Source organism: Polypterus senegalus, chromosome 3 (genome assembly GCF_016835505.1).
Source record: "Polypterus senegalus isolate Bchr_013 chromosome 3, ASM1683550v1, whole genome shotgun sequence".
NCBI classification, from domain to species: Eukaryota; Metazoa; Chordata; class Cladistia; order Polypteriformes; family Polypteridae; genus Polypterus; species Polypterus senegalus.
In genome coordinates this window covers 130,331,992-130,357,116 of record NC_053156.1, presented here as the reverse complement: position 1 = coordinate 130,357,116, position 25,125 = coordinate 130,331,992, and the positions used below count along the sequence as shown (strand labels likewise).

Genomic DNA, 25,125 nt, shown 5'->3' with positions numbered 1-25,125 from the left:
CTAGTGTGTTTTCAGCTATTTGTGACGATGTCCAGGTTTTATAGCTTGAATGTTTGCCTCCCAGTAATAAATTTGAAAATTAGGAAGAACCATGCCACCTTCTTATTTAAGTTGTTGTAGGGTTGCCTTTTCAATGAGTGGATTTTTTGAATTCCAAATAAATGAGGTTATGAATGAATCTAATTTCTTAAAAAAAGATTTGTTAATGTATATGGGAGTGTTTTTAAATAGGAACAGAAGCTTAGAAAGGATATTAATCCTCACAATGTTATGTACCGTATATACTCGTGGGTAAATCGGAACTTGATTTTACTGTATAATTTTTGGTATTTTATATTGTCGTTCATATAAGTCGAATGCAGAAAACTATGCTAATGCCCACCTGAGAGAGTAACCACGGAGCACACTGCATTTTTCTCTGTGTATTGTGCCTAAGTGACCACACGTAATACCTGAACTATTCCGAAGCATCGTTTGCACTGATTTGTGTTTTTGTATCTCACACCCTCATACACCTTTATCTTGTCTACGATGGAGCATTCGATTAGAAGAAAATATGAAGCTGGTTTTAAATTAAATGTCATTGAATTAGTGGAAGAAATTGGTAACTGCGCTGCTGCAACAAAATGCAATGTGTCTGAGAATCTGGTGCAAGATTTGAGGAGGCAAGAAGATGTATAAAAAAAAAAAAAAAATGTAAGTGTCGCATTTATGAACTGTACACTTAGGTGAGAAATGCCCACATCTCGAACTCCTTTAGGAACCGCTTCGGCCACACACCACCACGCCCCCTCGCTAAGCCGCGAGTGCGAGGATTATTTATTAAAACTGTCCTTTTTGACGGGAGCTGTGGATCCGCTATACCACAGGAGGAAGCTGGGTTGAGAGGAGGTTACAGTTTTGAGGGAGAGTCCCTTTGCGTGATGCACTGAAAGAAATCATCGGTGTGTACGAACCGGAAGGGAAATGAAATAGAGCACAAAGAGTTCACAGCGAATACACAGGGAGAGACTGAACACGTGAGGAAATCATCGGCGTGTACGTACCAGAAGGGAAACTGGCTTGTTCATCAGCTGAGTGTTTGGTCATGAACAGATGCAAAAGTTTGGCGAACTTTTTGGTCGTAACCCGATTTGTACATGTTCAGAGACGTTCGTGAACTGAGGTTCCACTGTATCTATAATGTAATTTTTTTAAATTGAGGCGCTATGTTTTGTAATTATTAACAGTCAACGTTGGTGAATTTGGACTTAAACACCCAACACTTACACACAATCTCCTGTGAAAACTAATTCTGAGTTGCAGTCCATGTCGATTAACCAGATCTTTTTTAAATAAATTCAAATTACATTGGTACCTTGAGATACGAGTGCCCCAACGTACGAGTTTTTTGAGATATGAGCCATCACTATGTCAATTTTTTGCCTTGAGTTACGAGCCAAAATTCGAAATACAAGCCATCAAAGAGCATTCTGAGGAACTGACAATGGAGGCATTGACGGAACTACAGAGGTTCTGCAGGAAATTGGTATTGTGGAGGAGGTTATCTCTTAAAGTGAGATAAAGGAAGTGTTTGCAATGTGGGAAAAAGTTTTGAACTTTAAAGGAAAGAAACACCCTGAAAAAGTTACAAGTGATTGTGCAGCAGCACTATTTAATGACACTTGCCTAACACTTGACTTTATTGAAAAGAAACACCAGTTGCAACTGATCGTTCATCGGCGCTATTTAATGACACTTGCCTAACTCATTTCAGAAACATTCTAAAGGGGAAGCTCCTTGGATAGGTTTTTGTTAAAACACTTGAGAATGAATGTGACGAAAGCGTGCCAAAAAACTAGTGATGAAGAAAATTGAACAACATTAAAATATGCTAATCAGCTTCGCTAACATCTGTTTATTTCTTTAGATTCTCTTTGATGTATTAGGTTTTATTTTGTTTGTATACAATATTTGTTCTTTATAAGTACATTTTTCTTATGTTGAAAACATTTAACAAATAATTGGGGTGGTTTTTTGTGGGCTGGCACGAATTAATCTCAATTAATTTCAATGGGGAAAATTGATTTGAGATACGAGCATTTTGACTTACAAGCTCGGTCACTGAATGAATTAAATTCGTATCTCAAGGTATCACTGTACATTCGAATATCAACATTCAGTCTGACGGCTGTATTGATCAGAAATGCTGCACTACATATACTCTTAATTGCAGACTGTATGATTTGCTAATTGTATTGTTTCAAATCATGATTTTGATTTGAAATCAATTAGTTGTTCAGCCTCAGACAGAACACCTACAAGGCCTAAAGTCCAAGAGTTTGCTGAATCCCTATCTACGTAAAAGGACCACTTCAGTGTTCCCTGCAAAGTATTCATAGTTGTACTTGTCTTTGTTTATCCCCCTTTTCTTATTGGGCAAGAATACTTCCACAATACGTTTTCATTTAGAAATGGTGTTTTTAGATGAAAACAATCTACATCCACACTAGCAATTTCACATTATTTACAACAGTATCACCGCCAACACTAAAATGATCAAAAACGCTATTCTATGCTAGACATTCATTTCTAGCTTGTGTTTACCCTCAGAGAACAGTAATGAGTTTATATTAAAGGCAGAAAACAAATTTTGTTTTGACTGACAGTAAGGTGGAATTGTTCTTGAGAGTAACACATGTATAGAGAGAGCAAAGCAGCTAAGAAAATGTAATGAGCAGGATCTAACCAGGGAAGGGTCATGCAGTAAAGCATGAACCAATCAGAGTTCGATTATTTTAAAGATTTTGGGAACTAAAACACTGGGGTAGTGTACAGTGCATCCGGAAAGTATTCACAGCGCATCACTTTTTTCACATTTTTGTTATGTTACAGCCTTATTCCAAAATGGATTAAATTCATTTTTTTCCTCAGTATTCTACACACAACACCCCATAATGACAACGTGAAAAAAGTTTACTTGAGGATTTTGTAAATTTATCAAAAATAAAAAAACAGAGAAATCACAAGTACATAAGTATTCACAGCCGTTGCTCAATACTTTGTCGATGCACCTTTGGCAACAATTACAGCCTCAAGTCTTTTTGAATATGATGCCACAAGCTTGGCACACCTATCCTTGGCCAGTTTCGCCCATTCCTCTTTGCAGCATCTCTCAAGCTCCATCAGGTTGGATGGGAAGCGTCGGTGCACAGCCATTTTAAGATCTCTCCAGAGATGTTCAATCGAATTCAAGTCTGGGCTCTGGCTGGGCCACTCAAGGACATTCACAGAGTTTTCCTGAAGCCACTCCTTTGATATCTTGGCTGTGTGCATAGGGTCGTTGTCCTGCTGAAAGATGAACCGTCGCCCCAGTCTGAGGTCAAGAGCGCTCTGGAGCAGGTTTTTATTCAGGATGTCTCTGTGCATCGCTGCAGTCATCTTTCCCTTTATCCTGACTAGTCTCCCAGTTCCTGCCACTGAAAAACATCCGCACAGCATGATGCTGCCACCACCATGCTTCACTGTAGGGATGGTATTGGCCTGGTGATGAGCGGTGCCTGGTTTCCTCTAAACGTGACGCCTGGCATACACTCCAAAGAGTTCAATCTTTGTCTCAACAGACCACCAAATTTTGTTTCTCATGGTCTGAGAGTCCTTCAGGTGCCTTTTGGCAAACTCCAGGCGGGCTGCCATGTGCCTTTTACTAAGGAGTGGCTTCTGTCTGGCCACTCTACCATGCAGGCCTGATTGGTGGATTGCTGCAGAGATGGTTGTCCTTCTGGAAGGTTCTCGTCTCTCCACAGAGGACCTCTGGAGCTCTGACAGAGTGACCATCGGGTTTTTGGTCACCTCCCTGACTAAGGCCCTTCTCCCCCGATCACTCAGTTTAGATGGCCGGCCAGCTCTAGGAAGAGTCCTGGTGGTTTCGAACTTCTTCCACTTACGGATAATGGAGGCCACTGTGACCTTCAAAGCAGCAGAAATTTTTCTGTAACCTTCCTCATATTTGTGCCTTGAGACAATCCTGTCTCGGAGGTCTACAGACAATTCCTTTGACTTCATGCTTGGTTTGTGCTCTGTCATGAACTGTCAACTGTGGGACCTTATTTAGACAGGTGTGTGCCTTTCCAAATCATGTCCAATCAACTGAATTTACCGCAGGTGGACTCCAGTTAAGTTGCAGAAACATCTCAAGGATGATCAGGGGAAATAGGATGCACCTGGGCTCAATTTTGAGCTTAATGGCAAAGGCTGTGAATACTTATGTACATGTGATTTCTCAGTTTTTTTTATTTTTAATATGTTTCCAAAAACCTCAAGTAAGCTTTTTTTCACGTTGTCATCATGAGGTGTTGTGTGTAGAATTCTGAGGAAAAAAATGAATTTAATCCATTTTGGAATAAGGCTGTAACATAACAAAATGTGGAAAAAGTGATGCGCTATGCATACTTTCCGGATGCACTGTAAATTAAAGACAGTACAGATTAAACATTACTATCCCCTCTTAGCTCTCTGTTAAAAACATTTGCAGGTAACCACTTTAGGGAAGAAAACATTTTCCTTATTGAAATTAGAGTCCTGGTGAGTTCAATCTTTTGTTATGTTATGAAATATGTAAGAATAGTTTCAGTGTTGGTCGTATAGTGCTGGACCAACACAGATCGAAAGATATTAAAATTCATAAGCCAAAATAGCTTTAAAAACTTCATTTGTGAAGTTCAGTTGAGAAAGTAATCATATTTTCAACTCAGTTTTTCCACCCTAATTAGGGGAGAATGGTGTAATTCCATTTATTTGTTCTGTTTTCTCGATTTTAAGCCCCAGATGTATAAATACAGATCCTTTTTTCATGAAATAGTAGTAAAGGGCAGTTATTTTCTACTCTAGAACAGATTCAAATGAGCACAAGTAAGCTGTTAACATTGAACTGTTTCTCTGCCAGAAAACAGTGTGCTTGTACAGTATGTGAGTCACAGACCTGGATAAGAATGGGAAAGTTCAACAGTGGGAAAGGGTTAGTTTTGTAATGAAGCTAATTGTGCTTTGCTCATTTCACCACTTTGGCTGAAACCAGAAAATAGTTTGGATTACTTCCATCTGGCTCACCAAGTTTGAAAAGTAAACCTCATACCCAAGTAAGATTTCATGACCTTGTAAGCCAAATGATTTCAACACTTGTACACACATACTGCATAGCCGCACACATGCATGGGGATTGCATGTGTACCTTGTACTTACTTCTTACAAGGACAGACATGTTTGTTTTATTTGCATTGACTGACAAGCATGCAACTGCAAGCCTCCTCATAAGTTCATAAAAGCATTTGCTTTTCTAAGAGTCCCTGTTTGCTTCTTGGAGTTATCTAGGAAATTGTGTTTGCCTACAGTAATATGGTGTGATTCTTAGACATTTCTTCAGGCTGTCTAAAAATGGCTGGTCGCCAGCACCTCTTTGTCATCTGGCTGCTGCAGAAAATCTTTTTATTTTTTTAAATTTTTTTGCTGCTGTTATGCCTTCTGAAATTGTAGACCTCAAATTAGAACTAGTACTCTTTAACTTCAGGAGTTAATTAGCCTAGAAGGTAAAACACATTGTCAGTCATTTAAGTAATTGCAGTACCATATGTGGTGTTTCTCCTTGCATCTTATTCGTCCACATAAATTTCTAATACAAATAAGGTTAATGTATCCATACTGTATATATTTCATTCTTGAAAACCTAAATATTTTGTTAGTTTAGTTTAGTTTTGTTTGTTAAATAAGCCCTGTAATATTTAATGCGTGTGTTTTATTTAGATAAAATGTAGCTTTTAAGTAAATGAACTGTGTGACAGAGACTGTAGCTATACTATAGGACTTATAAGGGAAAACTAGCATTACTTTTAATTCTGTGCATTTAACCAAGATTTTAGCAATAAGTCACGGAGAAAGTTAAATGCAGACAAAGGGCAAGATATACAGACAAGCAGGTGGTTTTGCTTGGCAATGATATTATACTGTCGGGGATTGCCAGGGGAGCAGGAAGCAGATACAAGTGAATGAAGACAAATATTTGAGGGCCTAGTGAGAAAGGTGAAAGTTTCAGAAGACACTTTAGGTCAAGTTTAAGACCACATAGGAAAGAGGTCCATTAGATCTACTCCTCTTTTGACAGAAGAGCAAGACCAAGAGTAAATTCTCAATCATCCAATTTTTTTGGCTAATATCAGTTAATAAAAAATATCCACCAAGCCACAGAATAAACAAAAGCATCAGTTGACATGATGTGGATGTATCTTCAGCTCTGGAGAGGGATGGATGTGAGATTGACAATATGCCTGCTTTCAAAATGGAGGAATGATGCTTGGTTTTTAATACGAGAACATGGTGCTCGCCATATAAAATTGAGTTATGAAGACGCACTGTAAATTAACATACTGTCTAAGGAGGAAAGTGCAGCACCAGCAATGAAATGAAAATGCAAGTGGACTGAGCTTGCTTCATTATGGTAAATCTTTTCAAGGAACATCTTAGTTGGATTAAGAATGGACTCTTTAAATTACAAGGACATCTGCTGTGTCGGACACTGATTTAAATCGTTCATGTTGTATTTTTTCCTTCCACTTTTGACTTCTAGTACATGATGCCTGGGTTCTCAGCAAATAACTATACTTAATGATTACATTAAAGGTTGAATATTTCCTCACTAAAACTTGCCTTGTTTGTTGATATCATCTACCCCTAGTGTGTTTGTTTGAGAGATTCATTATATGCTTAGCTCTTTCAAAGGTAGCGAACTGATCCTGTTGGATTGTCTTTTATCTTGGTTAAGATGTGAGCCATGCTCATTCTGTTAAAAGCTGAACATCCCTTTCAGGGGTAATGAAGTAGCCAGCATCTAACCCCTGTTAAGGTTTTGAAACTGAGGTCACCAGCCTCTGTTTCTCAGTTTGATTTGTGCAGCTCTTTTAAGGTAAGTGCCCAGGGGCAGCAATAGGACCTTGGCCAAGGTAAAGGTATTCTTGCTTGCTCTGTTTAGAAGCTAAGGTCGCCAGCCTTGACCATATTGCTTGATTTCATTTGCGTGCTTAAGATATGAGTGGATGTCATCATTGTACATGTAAACCAAGGCTAAGAATTTAGAAATTTTCAATAATAACTTGTCCACCAATATAAAAAGAACATTAAATGTTAAAGTGCCTTTCCTGGACACTTAATATATCCCAAAATACATGCTTTAATCTAAACCACCTTGTTACAAACTCAGAGTGAGCTACAGCCCCAAATTTGTGGCAATAATTTGGATACCCTGCACTTAAAATATGCTGCATACCTATTGTTCTTTTATTATGTACAGAAATTTGTTTGTGTGTGTTTTTTCCCCTTTCCATTATATTTTGGTTTAAAGCTTCTAGTCCTTTTATTTCAGTGTCAATGGAATTGGCCAGTGTTTCCTTAGTTTTGTCCATACCAGGGACTTCTTAGGCCATTGAGTCTACCATTATTACATCTTTTGAAAGGTTTAAGCTTGAACTACAGTATGTGATTTTTAAATAATGCCCACATTTTACAGGTTTTCTTACTACTGAAAAGTTTTCTAGTGCCACTCTAAAGCACTAGCTGTTTTTTATGCCTTGTGTACCGCATTTTTATTTAAATTAAAAATATAAAAGTGAGTGTCTGGGAGAAAACAAGAGCTAGATGTGTGCTAACTTTTCCATGGTAACCTCACCCTAGATCTTCCAAATTTGTGCTCAATTACCCAGGCATAACAGACCTGTATATTAGATTATAGTTTGGAAATGGGGGGTGTGCAGAGAAAGTGTTTACATTTGCAAACAAAGTTCTTAATAAATGATTGTGTACAGCTAGTGATTGACATACAGTTGTGCTTGAAAGTTTATGAACCCTTTAGAATTTTCTATATTTCTGCATAAATATGACCTAAAACATCGTCAGATTTTCACTCAAGTCCTAAAAGTAGATAAAGAGAAACCAGTTAAACAAATGAGACAAAAATTTTATATTTGGTCGTTTATTTATTAAGGAAAATGATCGAAGATTAAATATTTGTGAGTGGCAAAAGTATGTGAACCTTTGCTTTCAGTATCTGGTGTGACCCCCCTTTGCAGCAATAACTGGTGTGTGTGTGTGTGTGTGTGTGTGTATATATATATATATATATATATATATATATATATATATATATATATATATATATATATATATATATATATATATATATATATATATATATATATATATATATATATATATATATATATATATATATATATGTATATATATATGTATATGTATATGTATATATATATATATATATATGTATATGTATATATGTATATGTATATATATATGTATATGTATATATATGTATATATATATATATGTATATATATATATATATATATATATATATATATATATATATATATATATATGTATATATATATATATATATGTATATATAAACTGCTCAAAAAATTAAAGGAACACTTTGAAAACACATCAGATCTCAATGGGAAAAAGAAATCCTCCTGGATATCTATACTGATATAGACTGGGTAATGTGTTAGGAACGAAAGGATGCCACATCGCTTGATGGAAATGAAAATGATCAACCTACAGAGCCCTGAATTCAAAGACGCCCCAAAAATCAGAGTGAAAAATTATGTGGCAGGCTAGTCCATTTTGCCAAAATTTAATTGCAGCAACTCAAAATTGTACGCAGCACTTTGTATGGCCCCTGTGTTCTTGTATACATGCCTGACAACATCGGTGCATGCTTCTAATGAGATGACAGATGGTGTTGTGGGGATCTCCTCCCAGATCTGGACCAGGGCATCACTGAGCTCCTGGACAGTCTGAGGTGCAACCTGGTGGCATTGGATGGACCAAAACATAATGTCCCAGAGGTGTTCTATTGGATTTAGGTCAGGAAAGTGTGGTGGCCAGTCAATGGTATCAATTCCTTCATCCTCCAGGAACTGCCTGCATACTCTCACCACATGAGGCCAGGAATTGTCGTGCACCAGGAGCCACTGTACCAGCATAGGGTCTGACAATGGGTCCAAGGATTTCATCCTGATACCTAATGGCAGCCAAGGTGCCTTTGTCAAGCCTGTAGTGGTCTGTGTGACCCTCCATGGATATGCCTCCCCAGACAATCATTAACCCACCACCAAACTGCTCATGCTGAATGATGTTACAGGCAGCATAATGTTCTCCATGGCTTCTCCAGACCCTTTCACTTCTGTCACGTGCTCAGGGTGAACCTGCTCTCATCTGTAAAAAGCACAGGGCACCAGTGGTGCATCTGCCAATTCTAGTATTCTATGGCGAATGCCAATCGAGCTGCATGCTGCTGGGCAGTGAGCTCAGGGCCCATTAGAGGACATGGGGCCCTTGGGTCACCCTCATGAAGTCTTTCTGGTTGTTTGGTCAGAGACATTCACACCAGTGGCCTGCTGGAGGTCATTTTGTAGGGCTCTGGCAGTGCTCATCCTGTTCCTCCTTGCCCAAAGGAGCAGATACTGGTCCTGCTGATGGGTTATGGACCTTCTATGGCCCTCTCCAGCTCTCCTAGAGTAACTGCTTGTCTCCTAGAATCTCCTCCATGCCCTTGAGACTGTGCAGGAGACACAGCAAACCTTCTGGCAATGACACGTATTGATGTGCCATCCTGGAGAAGTTGGACTACCTGTGCAACCTCTGTAGGGTCCAGGTATCGCCTCATGCTACCAGTAGTGACACTGACTGTAGCCAAATGCAAAACTAGTGAAGAAACAGTCAGAAAAGATGAGGAGGGAAAAATGTCAGTGGCCTCCACCTGTTAAACCATTCCTGTTTTGGGGTCATCTCATTGTTGCCCCTCTAGTGCATCTGTTGTTAATTTCATTAACACCACAGCAGCTGAAACTGATTAACAACCCCTCTGCTACTTAACTGACCAGATTAATATCCCATAAGTTTCATTGACTGTATGCTATACTCTGATTAAAAAGTGTTCCTTTAATTCTTTTGAGCAGTGTATATATATATATATATATATATATATATATATATATATATATATATATATATATATATATACACACACAGTCCTTAATTCTATGTCTTTTTCTTTTCCACCCGACCCCAGCTTCCCGAGTGGAGTGAGGCGGCCTCCTTTATACTGCACCCGGAGGTGCTCCTCTGGCGGTGGCCACAGGTTCCCACAGGGTTGATCCTCCCAGCTCCATATCTGTGGCCCTGATGCCATCCAGAGGTGCTGTCCTCTTGCGCCCCAGAGAAGATATTGCCCCTCTCCCAGTCCATATTGTAAGTTGGAAGGGTGATTGCACCCAAAGAGGACACAGACACCCCTGGGAATACCCCTGAAACACAGTCTACCTTCACATTGCTCCTTACCCTTCTCACTTGTGCTGTAATATGTGATAAACCTCTTGCAAGGTACTCTGCTAACTTAAGTCTTGTGCAGCGCCTGTCAGTTTTGGAATTGATTGTTTTGCTTTTATCTCTCTCTCTCTCTCTGACATTCTCTGCTCCTAGTGGAACTGTCGTCTCTGACTTGTCATGGAGCACGTTTAAGCTCTTGAAAAAGAAACAAATGTTTGTTTGCAGCGTTTGAATAAAATTCCTGTTTTCTACAACCTCCTGTGTCACTGTGCAAAATATGTGACCCAAACGTGACAAGTGGTACAAGGAGTGGGGTGTCCTCCATCTCGCTGGAGAGAGTGGGTTCAATATCTAATTGGGGCTCTAGATTTTCCCCGGCCGCTACCAGTTCTTCGTCCTCGTTTTCTTCTTCTCCCCCCCACTAAGTTCAATAGGCGACCTGACAACTGGTGCCCGACATTTATTAATTAGTTTAGGAAAGAGGGCATTTCTCCGTCCTATGAGTAATGGCCAGGGGCAGGAGTCTGAAATGGCAGACCAACCTTTAAAGTACCGACCCTTATAAGTTATCGGTCCTGCCTGTTGTTATGTACGCGGTGCGAGAATCACCACAGGCGTCCACTGGCTTGAGTCCGTTCTAGTTGTTATTCGTCAGACGGCCACAAGGCATTCTGGATGTGGTATGAGAGGAATGGATAGGTAACGAAACAACAGCCCTAGGACCAAGCTTTGCAGATCGGGTAATTTCGTTGCAGGACAGAATTTCTATGCTTTCCTCTATTGCTGTGGAGCATCAACAACGAGAACAGGAAACTCAGAAGTGTCTTTACGATAGGCGCAGTAAGCTCCGTGAATTCAAACCTGGTATGGGCGTTAGTCGCTTCAGCGCAGAATCAGCTATAGAAACTAATGTTTTGGGAAAAACAGCTGGGGATGTTCTAAAGATACAGCCAAGGCTATGTAAGGAGTTGTTTTTCACTTCGAGAGGCTTTTTTCACATGTAAGCATATTACTGTGTCTTCTGGTATCAGGCACTAGTCTCAAGGCCGAGTAGAAGAAAAAAGCGCCGTGTCCCGTGGAAGGAGGGGGTGTGAGAAACTGATCACTTCTGCATGCACTGCTTCCACGTAGACCGCTTTTGGGCAAGGACACCTAATTAGTATATAAAGGGAAGTTTACGCCCTCAGTTTCTTTGGACGCTCAACCGTGGGGAAAGGCGCACACCGCCCGGTCTTATCTGATAAAAGGCACATGGGTTGATCCTCTGACGAGACTGACATGCGGGCTCCCTCAGTCTACTTGTCTAGGATGATGGCTCTGGGTCTTTTGATGTATGTTACTGTATGTATGTATGTTATTGTAAGTATAAGTTTGTCTCTTTAAGCATATATATTTATTTCTATAACCCATTCATATGTATTTATATGTTATAATTGAATAAGTAAATTTTATTGAAGTATCGGACCTCTTCTCTCTGACTTTTTGCCTACTTATGTTTTAATCCCTTGAACCATTTTCCCAAATCAAAACAGCAAACCATTCCAGATTTTACACATTAATCTCTTGAAGGAATGGCATGACCGACAAGAGGTTAACACTTCCTTGGCTGCTGTTTCTCAGACTGATGTTGCCATTGGTAACGATCTTACTGACACGCAAAAGACAGAACTGTTATCTTTGATCGAATGGAACACTGATGTCTTTTCAGATTTACCAGGCAAGACTAACATTACAAAACATAAAATCACTTCTGAACCCGATGTTCGCGTACAGATGTGGCCATTCCAGATACCGGAAGCGTGACGAAATATTGTTCGCGAAGAGGTAAACAAGATGCTGACATTAGGTGTAATTCGTGAAAGTAAAAGTGACTGGTGCTGCCCGGTCGTATTAGTCCCAAAGCAAGACGGTTCGGTTCGCTTATGTATCGATTTCAGACGCTTGAATAAGGTCTCTAAATTCGATGCTTATCCGATGTCCCGTGTCGATGAACTGTTGGAAAAACTGGTCCACACTAGATCTCACGAAAGGTTATTGGCAGGTGCCTTTAGATACTAGCAGTTTTGAGAAAACAGCATTCGCGACTCCTGACGGACTCTATGAATTTACATCCGTGATTGCTCCTGTGGCTAATGTGCTGCGGCTGCTATGGCCCCTCGCTATATAAAAGAAGCGCGAGTTAAAGAAAAAAAGTTGGAATGAAAAAGAACAGAAGTAAACAGAGGTTGGAGCAGGAAGCAGTGGGGAGGGAGGGAACAAGTCGGTGCAGCAGGAAGCAAGCAAGCAAACGCTCGCAGGCAGCTGAAGGCAGCCTGGGTGTTTGGCCAACACCTGTGAGAAGTTATGGTCGCTCCCGTAGAGTTAGATATGAAGGACGGGAGTGATCGGAAGGCGCAGGACTCTCCACGGAAGGTAGCGAGAGTCAGGACTTGGGACGTGGTGTTCCCTGCGTGAGAGCCTTGGTCGTGGGGAATTCCCAAGTCGCTGTCCGGAGGAGCTGATCGGGGGGCCAAGGATCGGTAAGGCAACTCACAGCAGAATTAGGTATAAAGAAGGTCAGCTGCAAAGTGAGCGTCTCTCTTGTTGCGGTGCCCAGATGGGTGAAGCAGGAGAGACGCTGAAGTGAAAGACACCGGGCTTGCTAATGATTTTAAAGACTGTTTTCTGTTGAACGTTTTTAACCTGATTGTTTTAAGAAGATTTTCTATTTATTGATTTTTTAACCTCCACATTTCTTTTAAGGATTATTTATTTATTGAAGTTTGAAAAGCACTGCACTTGTTGAACACTTTGTTTTGTTGACTATTTTAATAAAAGCACTTGCACATCTTTACCATCCCCTTGTTCAAATGTTGTCTCTCTGTCTAGCTCATCGGTGACATTACCGACGGTGTTGGGTTCAAGGGCTTCTGAACAGTGATGGGAGTGTGGAGCCGAACCCGCATTGTCACAGAGAGATGTTGGTATTTATGATGGGAGCAGTGAGGAACAATGCATTTTGGAAAGATTTTTTAATTGAGAACTATTTAAGTTTAAAATGTATTTTTTTTATCGAAATTGCTTAATTCCTTGTTTGCATATATGAGTTGGAAATCCAGTTTATGTTGTGTGTATATTGTATTGTGGATAGCTTGTGTGAAAACATTAAAAGTGTTTAATATGTTGCCTACACTGTAAGAAGTTAAACCCGATAATCACATTCAGAAAATGAAGATAATCAAAGTCCTTGGCACAGTTTGTAGGAATAGATGAAGAATTGTAGAAATTACAGCATATATATATATATATATATATATATATATATATATATATATATATATATATATCAGTTTGGTTTTAAAAAACACAGTTTTTCTTGTGACAAAAGAAAAGGGAACATTACATAGACTTAATATGCCGTAATAAAGACACAATACATAATATAGAGTTTTATTATATTGATCATAAAATTATACATTTCAAGGTGATTTAGTTTTGCATGTATGCTCACCCAAATCTAATTTTAACATACCACTTCTTGGGAAGATGCATCAAAACTTCAAATAAGCAAGCAAGGATGGATTTTTATTAATGGGGTTACCTAATTATGGAAAATGTGTTTGTTAATGTAGGGGAAAGAAGTTTTGATCTCTTCTCATCTCTAACAATTCTGCAAAGTTAAAAATGATTGGTTGGTTTATTGGTTGCTATCAAATAGCCAACAATATTTCCAATGTTGCAAAATACACTTTCCCCGCATTTTCAGAAATTTATATTTTAAAAATAGCAGTCTTATAAGTAAAATACAGAAATTAATCTCTTGAGAGATGGAACAAAGTGAATGTCATTTGTTACTTAGGATCTCTTTAAAACATTTTTTTCATATTTTTTCTTCATAGCAAAACTATTGTTTTTTTAATCCGCATTAACTGTTAAAAAATTGTTTATTAGTCAATTGATAGCATTTGAATATGCAGAAGTTTTGTACTTTCTTCGTTGATATCTGTATTGTGTGGTTCTGAGTCAGAACAATAAACTGTATACCCTATAAGTTTAAATGTACATTTGGAATTAAAATTTAAAGTCTTCTTAGTTTTTTTTTTTTTGCTGTATTTACAGATGAAAATGGACAGCAAGCTAAAGGTGGAATTTCTAACAAAAGCAGCAGAACAAATGGCAGTTTTTGTAAGAGTCCTTCAACATCAAAAATCCAGCTTTCAGACTCATCCCTGGGAGGTGTCTTTGTACGATGGGAGGAAGAAGCCATTCCGAGGTTAGTCTTGATTGTGTTGAAACTTGAGCACTTAAGATAGATACAGGTGCCTTAGAATGGATATGTACAGTATATACGTGTGTGTGTGTGTGCATGCTCATGCGTGCATCTGCTTATATGTAATAAGGAACTGTAAAAGAAAAAAAAAAAAGATTACAAGAAGTAGTAGTATTGTCACTTGTAGAGAATACAGCAAAATCCCTACTTATGTGCCCAAACACTATATTCTAACATTATAAAGTGGACCATTTACATCATTACTAATGTGAGTATGTAGCAATAGTACCACTAACTGGATATTCACTGGAGCAAATGTTGAATCTTAATGTAATGCGTTCACAATAAGTGAGGATTCCTATCACCTGCTTTTAATTCTTTTTTTTTAAGTAATTATGAATTTGATTTTACATCTTGTAATTAATGTTTAACATAAATAAGATAACTCTTAATCTTTAATTGTACACATTTCTCAGTCAACTGTCGATATCGCATGAAACACAATGTTAGCCAGTGAATAAGTTGTTACCAGGCAGGATTCTTGACCAAACGAATGAGGAGGGCAGTGGGTCTTCAATTCAAATGCACAGGCATGTTTGAGCATGTTCTGTTTTAGTTCATAAGAGCAATTTGCCAAAGTGATTTACTGTATATAATAAAACTTTTGGTAAAAAGACGTGTGTAGAATGTTGTGAGTAAATAACTGGATGACTTCTTATGGATTATGTAGCATGGGTAACATGAGATTTTATTCATAGATATTTTGATATTGTTTGCTGTTGTCCAGCATTTGTCACCATAAATTTCTGTTCCATCAAAAACTTTTTTAATCTCCATTTTGCATCAAGTCATACAATTCAATTTTTTCTTCTGACATCACTAGAAACTACATGTGGTGAGTAATGTAAAAATGTAATTTTTGAGTGGAGTATTCCTTTAAGTGATGATTAAAGCACTTAAAGCTTTGTGCAGACCTGTAATGTATCAACAAGCACTTAATTCAGATTTGGGCAGGTATGTAGCAAGTAAAGTTTAATAAAAGTGAATGTAAACTTTTGCAATTAGATGCAAAAATGTAATATAGTGCACAACTGCGCATTGAGTGAAAAACTATGGGCATCCAGTTGGATTTATTACTAATAAAAGTGGTTCACAGAAGCGATTTAAAGAAAAAAAAAAGTATATACTGGTAGGGGTACCATAGCACATAGATGTTACATTGCTACATAATACTAAATAAGCATGTATCAGCAATTAAATTTTTTTTATTGTAGCCTCCTAAGAGTTATGTTTTTACCTTTTTTTTCTTTTCAATAAGAAAAAATGTAATGTTCAACAGAAATATGTAAATTCTAAAGCATCAAAATAAATACAGTTCAGTAGTCACCAACACACAGTCTGATGTTACAATCAGGAGAACTGAAGTATGTTTTTTTGCACATTTTTCTTATAATATTATTTTATTTGCTTGCACATGAGAGGGTGGAATGTCTGTACCTGATCTGCATGATTGACAAAGTTTGTGTGATTGTGTTATTATTGTCTGCCTTAGTGCAAGCCTTAGTGATTTCCACATTTCCCCTGAAATGAACATTGACAGCTGCTGCATTATGAACAGTGCATAGGAGGCTAACATCTTTCTTATCCTTTTGCTTGATTGTAATCATTTTGCTGTCCTCCTGCTTGATTACAATTATTTTGCCATTTTAGGTACAAAGGTACTTGCACCATGGTGAAGCTTCACAAGACAGAATTCACATATCTATGCGACTTTGGTCATGCAGTGCTGTATGCATCAGTCATCAGTTAATGATTTGTGCTGTGATTCACTCTTTTGATCAGCTAATCACTGTTACACATTACTCTGTATTGTCCATATCTATACTGGCATTTCATCTCACTTACCAAAGCAAGATAAATAAACACAGTAGATCTCTTTACTTGCTCCCACTTGAGTGTATTAGTGCAGTGCAGTGTGACAATGAGTATGCACGTATCAGTTATGTTAAGCACTGCTTTATCATGAAATGAAGGGCTATTCAAAGATGAATAGGTGTGTCCCTGCAAGGATTGAGCTATTCTGTAAACATTTTCAGCTGTTGGTCAAAGCCTTCTTTAATAATGTTTAATGTAGTTTTTAATCATTTGTAATTTTACTTGATATAACCAATTGGTGTACTTTTTTGTTTGCTTTTGCAGTTCCCTTGTCCTAGAAGAAGTTGATAAACAAAGTACATGTGAGCTAGAAGCAGATGCAGTAGCAGCAGATATCTTGAATCGCCTGGATATTGAAAGTAAGGAAATGAAATTGCTTGACCAAATACTTTACTTTCATTTGTGTTCTGTGTCTACAATGATCTGGGTAAATATAGGATGACAGGAAATGTTGAACACATTCCTACAGAAACTTTTTCCATGCTATAGTACTAATGGAAATAATTGACATGAAGTGTATAATATGTAAAGACTGAAGTCCGAATATCAAAGAAACACTTTCACAAAACGTACAAGTATAACAAAATAAGTGTGCTTTTATTCAAGAATATAACCAAAGAAAAAGAGATGGGGTTAGGGTATGACGCTGACATGACCTCTTGGGTGTTGCAGTGGTAAGAAGTGCTGACTTAATCAAGAGGTTGCGGGTTCGATTCCAGGCGCTTCCTATATTTACCTTTTTGAGTAGTGAGCTGCTCTTATTGTTACTATTATAGAATAAAACCATACATTTAATTTGAGTCTGTAACAGCCGGTGTAAATTTATGGTACTTGTAAAAGTTCGTTTTTTTTGTTCTTTTAATTCAGTTTTATTCTCTCAGTCGCATTTACGCTCCCCCCGATCTGACAATGATGTTTTCAAGTAAAGATATGCTGTAACAGAGGTGAACTCAGATGAGGATGAGGGTTCTGCATCGGAGAAAGAGAACAGAAGGCCTCCCTGCAAGAAACATCCAGTCACACATAAGAACAATACAGCTGCACCAGGCGTAAAGGTGAAAGATGACACCAATTGGATGCAGCAACAGGTTGGCAGTCATTCTGCCAGTGAATCTGCCACACACATGTCCTTCAAGAAAACAGCAGAACTTACAGAGCTTGCCAAGATGTTGTGCAAAGTTCTGTTTATAGTTATATTTCTTGATGGTCTTTATATGAAAAACATTTGTATGTTACTTATATAAATGCCACATCGAATGCTGTTTACCTATATTTATTTACTTATCTTCCTACAGCATAAGGTCACAAGCAGACTTCAGAGCTTCCTGTGCTTGATCAACATGGGCATGCTGACAAGGTACATGTGCAATGCTACTTCTTATTCAGGAAAAGATCAGTTATGAAAACTGTGATGGCAACTTCCATCTGCAGCTATAGGCTCTTCAGTATGCGATCGACTCTCCATGCTAGTGTTTATATCTGATGGTGTATGTGCCCCAAAAAAAATCAAACTGCATTCTTGGCACCATTGCTCACATACTGAAGTATCAGCATGGCACTGCCAGATCTAAACACTAGCGTGGAGAGTCGCTCACATAGTGAATAGTCTGTAGCTGCAGGTGGAAGTTGCCATCACACTTTTTGTAACTGATCTTTTCCTGAATAAGGAGTGGCATTGCACATGTACTTGGTCAGCATGCCCGTGTCGATCAAGCACAGGAAGCTCTGCAGTCTACTTGTGACTTTACGCTGTAGGAAGATAAGTACAGTAAATAAATATAGGTTTACAGCATTCAATGTGACGTTTATATAAGTACCATATACCGTAGATCCTGGAATACAAGCCGACTCGGTATATTAGCCGACCCCCTTCTCTACCTACTAAATTACATGAATTTGCCGATGACTGGTATTTAAGCCGACCCCCTTCTCCAAGCAAAATTTTCTAAATTTCTTTAAAAGTGTCTCTTCGGGTATATTTATCATGTTTATCGGCGAATTTGAGACTGCCGGCATTTTTGATGGAAACCAGGAAGTGATTGCGGAGAAGTTTGGTAAAATGAAACCTTTGTGTTGAAACTATATACGCAAATATGGTACATTGGCAGGTGGATTTCCGGAGACTCGCTATAAATTTGATTAACTTAAATACGCAATACAGTGGACCCTTGACTTATGAACTTAATTCGTTCGCGAAGGCTAACCCATAATGCGTTCCGTACCTCCCACTGCAACACTTACTTAACCTTTTTATAAGGTTGTATAATGTGCATAATTTACCAAAACACCAATAATTTTTCTAATGTGCTAACCAAAAAGTTATAAAAAGTGCTTAGCCAACCAGAAGTAGGCTAGATTAAGCTAGGAGCATGGCGGCGCACATGGTCGCAGCAGCTCGGGGCTCTCCTTTTCAGTGCACTTTTTTGTTGTTTTTGTACTTTTTTCCAGAGACAACTTATAAACTCTACAGTACAGTTGAAAGTGACTAGGTTGGCTATAGCTGACTGAAAAAATAATAGAGTCTAAAACAAGTGTCAATGAGAACATCATTTTTAAAAAAAAGACTTCATGACCAGTATAATTAAGACCACATCACAAAACACAGATCAGCTCATAACTTGTCTACTTTAGCTTTTGATGACAACTACTAAGGTGATAGCAAGATGAAATGGTAAAGTAAGAATATCACCGATGATGTTGCAAAGCATACCTCTTCACTGATGAATTTTAGTGGAGATGGTTTAAGCGTATATAGCTGCCTCTCAGTGCAGATTTTTATTGATGGTACAACTATGTATTATGGCAGAATGATTGTAGGAGATTACATTAGGCCCACTTTTGATCATTAACCAAGATATTAGTCATGGGTGCACTGCCTTACAGGATCCACATTAGGATGTAAGGTCTGTTTTCCATAAGCATAGCCTCAAGCATATAGCTTATTCCGGCAATTTTTGTAACAGCTGTCAGGAAGGGTCTTCCTGGTATCTTCCTCTTTTTTATTTCAGCTCAGGGGACATTGTTGATTTTTCTTCAATCATCAATCTTTTTCACTAAAGTGACTGGAATGCTCATATATCTTTCTGCTTTGTCTGTGTTATGGGTGTTCTGAACACACAAAAAGTGTAACAATCCCATTGGTCTTCAACTAAATTTATAATTTAATTTCCTTTATGAATGTTTAATTAGGTTTGGTTAGTTGATCTCTTCAAGTTTGGTATATAGCACAATATTAAAATGGACAACTAAATAATTCAAGGCTGTAGCAGACTCTAAACAATATGAAAACATCAGTCTGAGTGAGTAAATTGTATTTACATTGAGAACATAGCTACTGTATTTTATGGTTGAGTTTGGCTAATCCAAATACTGACAGTCATAAAACTAAATGGGCTTCTCATAAGCACTAGCTTGAAAAGGCAGTTGCAGTGAGGCGGTCATGCTCAAGGCAGTTGCTTTACTTGCTCAGGAAATTCCAAAACTGTCTATAGTAATTCAGTTACAATATGTGTGGCAGTCTTAATTGTACATTGGTGGAATAAGAGTTGTGACGGTTGCTGTATCTTTAAAGCACACTGTTACACAACAACTAGCTATTTGGTATATCAGATTTGTGAAACACCATTGGTGATCTAGTTGCCTAACCATGCCATTTTAAATGACTGGAAATGGCTGTCCATGTCTACTTTACTGATTGAATGCAGACTCTGCAGCACAGTTGTGTTCCATCTCTTTTGTGATGGCTAATAACATGCTGCTTGACATAAGACATCAGAAAAACATCTGTTTTCTGTTTGCAAGGTTCAAAACACGTGTTCCTTATTCCTCGTCGCTATATACTACAGTATATTTCTGGATGAGCATTCTTTGTTGTCAGATCTCATGTACAAAATGCCTACCCCTACGATTAAAGACAAAATCAGACCTGATCAGTAGCAGACTAGTTGGAGTGAGGCGCTGGGCATGTATGTCACACCGGGCAACCAGCTTCACCGGAGTGCTCAGCAGACTTCCCCAGTCTCACTAAGATTATGTAAATGAAGGCTGTGACTGAAAATTGCAGGAAGACGCATGTAATCTTACACCGCACTTGGTGAAGTTTTGTTTTTCCCATTATGAAAACAGTACTTATTTTTGTGTTTTATGTTAAATTAGTCTTTTAAGGTTAATTCCTTTTACTCAAATGCAAAATCAACAAAAATATTTTTTTTTCTGGATGTTTGAGATGCTTGAACTTGAACCACAGAAATTGATTTGTGTTAGCCATCAAGATTTCACTGCTTATGACAAATTATAGTCTAAAAACCGCTGAGTTTTCAACAAATAATACATAATGCAACTCAGAAAGGCGCTAATCACACCTTTATTCAGTTGGATGTTCTGATGAAGTATAACGAGTGAGTGCATATGCTTTATCTTGAGGTATAGAGTACTTGATTTATTTTCTGCCTGATGTAGCTTCTTATCTTTTTCTATCACAAATATTATATGATCTAATAGTGTAGCATTTTGTTGTTGTGTACAAAAATTTAATTGAAACAAAAGAATGCTCATACAAAGGAAAGAACTGGCACTTTTAGCCTGAATTATTCATACTGTTAAATGTAAAAAAATATTTTTAAACTCTCCCATAAGTTCACTTGCCTTTGTTTCTGTTGTGGTATGAAATTACCTATTGACTAACCATGTAGCCTTGACATACTGGGCGTTTCAAGATGTCTCTCAGCTCAGAGTTCAGCCATTACATTTGTTAATATATATATTTGTATTGTACTACTCAGGAAGAATGATTTGTTCTGCAAAAACTGAACATATTCTGTTTGTTTGCAAAGGCATATATAAAGATATTATGTCTAGTTACATTTTATTTTTTGCATACAGTAGGCATACTGAATATGTCATATTATATCATTTCTATTTTTACCTTTTCTTTCAAAATAGCTCAGATTGGTAAAAATCCGGGTTTGCAAGCTATTTGGGAAGATGAAAAACAGAGACGGCGGGAAAAAAATGAATCTTCACAAATTGAGCTTTTTGAATCCCAAGGTGGGTATCAGTCACTTTGAGAAGCCTAGCATGAAATATGTTTTTTTAGAATATTTTTTCCTTCTTTCTTTAAATGCATGGTAGGAGTTTTGTGACATTTATCTTTTGTTTAGCATAAGCATTATTGTTAATCCTGTGGCATCCTGGCTTTCTTTGCTATTTCTTATTTCCAAAATGTTAGTGCTTTCATCTCTGTCAATGTAACTTCCCAAATAATTTTGCACACTTGGATATTTGACAGCTTTTGTCTGTGATGTTGTCAGCAGTAATAACATTCAGCCTTTGAGTAAGTAAATACTGAATTAACAAGGAGTGAAACATGTTCTTGCTTTCTGATTTTAAAGAAATGAAAGGGCTAACTACTAAGTAGCAAATATGTCAAACATGACTTACACTGTGTGATACAACAGTTTCATTGAGTTGAATTAAACAAATAGTTTTTTACCTTTTGTTGTTAAAGTAGTCAGTTGTTTAATTTTTCAGATTTCTCATAGCCATTGCTACATTGTAGCATTGATGAAAGGGAGAAAACCTAAAAGAGTTTATAGGGAAAAAGCAAACATCCCTAGGAATGAAATGCTTGACTTTTAGTTTAATCATAAAGGATCAAAGTAGCCAGGATTTTGTAATGAAGAAGAGCATTCTACCTATAAACAATATAACTCTGAATGCAGCCAAGCTACAATGTCACCACCCATTATGGCTAGAAGAGATAGATAAAAGTGCATTAATAGATGTATACTTAATCATCACAGGGAGCCCCATTTGTGTCACCTTTACTCCCTAAAGAGAGGCTACAAAGGCCAATAATACTGCATGTATATATACCTCCCTGTGTATGTGCTGGTTTTTATTTGATCCAGTGCTTCTCACACATGTAAAGAGCCTAGAATCCAGGATTACACCTTGTCTGTCTTACATTATGGTCCATGTTTTTTGTCCACTTGTATTCTAGTCACAATAGGACTTCCTTCTCCCAAAGACAACATTTTGAATTAGTACTGTTCAAAAAGAGATTCTTCCCAAATAAAGTTGCATTGAAGAATATTTACCTGTCTCATGTTTACTTTTTTGTCCATGGCAAGACTTTTCCCAATAGATTTAATTACTCTTTTAAAAAAAAAAAAATAAAAAAGATCTACCCATTAGAACCCAAATGATTAATCACATTGCAGATCTGATCGAGCCAATAATAAAGCTCAATAACTTAATCGGCATCAGCAGAAGTGAAGTGAATCAGGAACCTATCAGGTGCCAGCATTTTGAGTGACAGAGTATGTCAAAGCATGCAGAATTTCATGTACACACAAACTGTGTGTCCCAAAGTAGAGGTAAGTCCAGTTGACAAAAACCCTGATTTTATATAGTAGGTAAGCCTTATTTTTGTCAAAACTGAAAAAATGGTAAAAGTACAGCACCTTATTTCCTTATCTTTAACTGCTATTCTGTTTGTATGACAAATTTACAATTTGTTATGGTAGGTGCAAGTTATCATTAACAACTTTTGAAAGGCCGTTATTCATGGTATAAACTACAGTTGAAGTCGGAGTTCACATACGCTTAGGGTGAATTCTTTAAAATTCACTTTTTAAGATTTTATACTAACAAACTATACATTTGGCATATCTTTTAAGACTTCTTCTTTGTGCATGGCAAAAGTAATGTTTTTCAACAATGTTCACAGATTATTTCACTATTACTGACTATATCACAATTCCAGGGTAGTGACAAGTTTGCATACACTTTAACTGTGCCTTTAAACAGCTTGGACAAATTCCAGAACATGTCAAATCTTCAGGCAATTAGACAATTAGCTTCTGATATCCAATTAATCCAATTGGAGTCAACATGTGGATGTACGTTAAGGCCTACCATTAAATTCACTCATTTGCTTGACATAATGGGAAAATCAAAATAAATCAACCAAGACCTCAGAAAAAAAAAATTGTAGATTTCCGCAAATTTGGTTCATCTTTGGGAACAATTTCCAAATGCCTGAAGATTCCAAATTGATCTGTGCAAACAGTAATAAGCAAGTATGAACACCATGGGACCCCATAGCCAACAGGAAGGAGGCACATTCTGTCTCCTAGGGAAGAATGTACTTAGACACAGATAGTGCAAATCAATCCCAGAAAAACAGCAAAGGACCTTGTAAGAATGCTGGGGGAAATGGGTAGACAAGTATTTACCTAAAAGAGTAAAATGTGTCCTATATTGACATAACCTGAAACGCTGCTCAGCAAGGAAGAAACCACTGCTCCAAAGCTGCCATAAAAAAGCCAAACTACAGTTTGCAGTGGCACATGGGGAAAAAGATCTTACCTTCTGGAGAAATGTCCTCTGGTCTGATGAATCCAAGATTGAACTGTTTGGCCATAGTGACCATTGCTGTTTTTGGAGGAAAAAGGTTGAGGCTTGCAAGGCAAAGAACATCATCCCAACCATCAAGCATGGGGTTGGACGCATCATGTTGTGGGGGTGCTTTGCTTCAGGAGGGACTGGTGCACTTAAAGAAGGCATCATGAGGAAGGGAAATTATGTAGATATACTGCAGCAGCATCTCAAAAGCTAAGCAAGGAACCATGAAGTTCAGTCGCAAATGGGTCTTCCAAATGGACAATGACCCCAAGCATAATTCCAAAGCTGTGGCAAAATGGCTTAAGGTCAACAAGGTCTAGGTATTGGAGTTGCCATCACAAAGCCGTGACCTCAGTCTGATTGAAAATGTATAGGCAGAACCGAAAAAGTGTGTGCAAGCAAGGAGGCCTACAAACCTGTCCCAGTTACACCAGTCCTATCTGGAAAAATGTAACAAAATCTCAACCACTTATTGTAAGAAGCTTGTGGAAGGCTACCCAAAATGTTTGCTCAAGTAAAGAAAATTAAAGGCAATTCTACCAAATATAACAAAGTGTGTATAAACTTCTGACCCACTGGAATTGTTATATCGTCAATAAAAAGTGAAATACTCTGTCTGTGAACATTGTTGTAAATAATTACTGTTGCCCTTCACAAATAATATGCCAAATTGTTTCTTGTTAGTATAAAATCTGTGGAGGGGTTATAAAGTGAGTTTTAAATAATTCACTCTAAGTATATATAAACTTTTGACTTCAACTGTACACCATAGCTGCGCAGATTATAACTTACTATTCTGACTAAGTGCAGTTTATTTCCGGGTTGTGGGGATGTTGAGCTGTTTTAGTGTTTAGACTCTGTGATGCATTAGATAGTATTTTTCTACCAATAAACAAATACTTTATTAATGAATAGATTGTCTAGGACTGTCAGATTATGCACAAATTTTCATATTCAAAATAAGTAAATATTTGAATGTAGGCTAAAAGTTGCACGTGCTACTACATATAGGTTTCTACTTAACATGCTCTTCAGTGCTTTATCATTACTAATAATTTCGCTTCTTTGCACAGCGTGCAGTGTTAATGACTTGTGCACTGTGCAGCTTTCACTTGATAAACAAAGACCTTCATAAAAACGTGATCAAAGATAAACAT

At 37.7% G+C, this 25,125-nt stretch overlaps 1 protein-coding gene across 1 annotated transcript in view; it reads left to right on the top strand.

Annotated features, from left to right (window-relative positions):
* rev3l (REV3 like, DNA directed polymerase zeta catalytic subunit) overlaps positions 1-25,125 on the top strand; it is a 361,606-nt gene that overhangs the window by 192,934 nt on the left and 143,547 nt on the right. Inside the window, exons 5-7 of the mRNA XM_039747940.1 lie at positions 14,476-14,629; positions 16,826-16,920; positions 21,503-21,607. Of these exons, the coding sequence (XP_039603874.1) occupies positions 14,476-14,629; positions 16,826-16,920; positions 21,503-21,607 (354 nt within the window). The remainder of the gene's footprint in view (positions 1-14,475; positions 14,630-16,825; positions 16,921-21,502; positions 21,608-25,125) is intronic.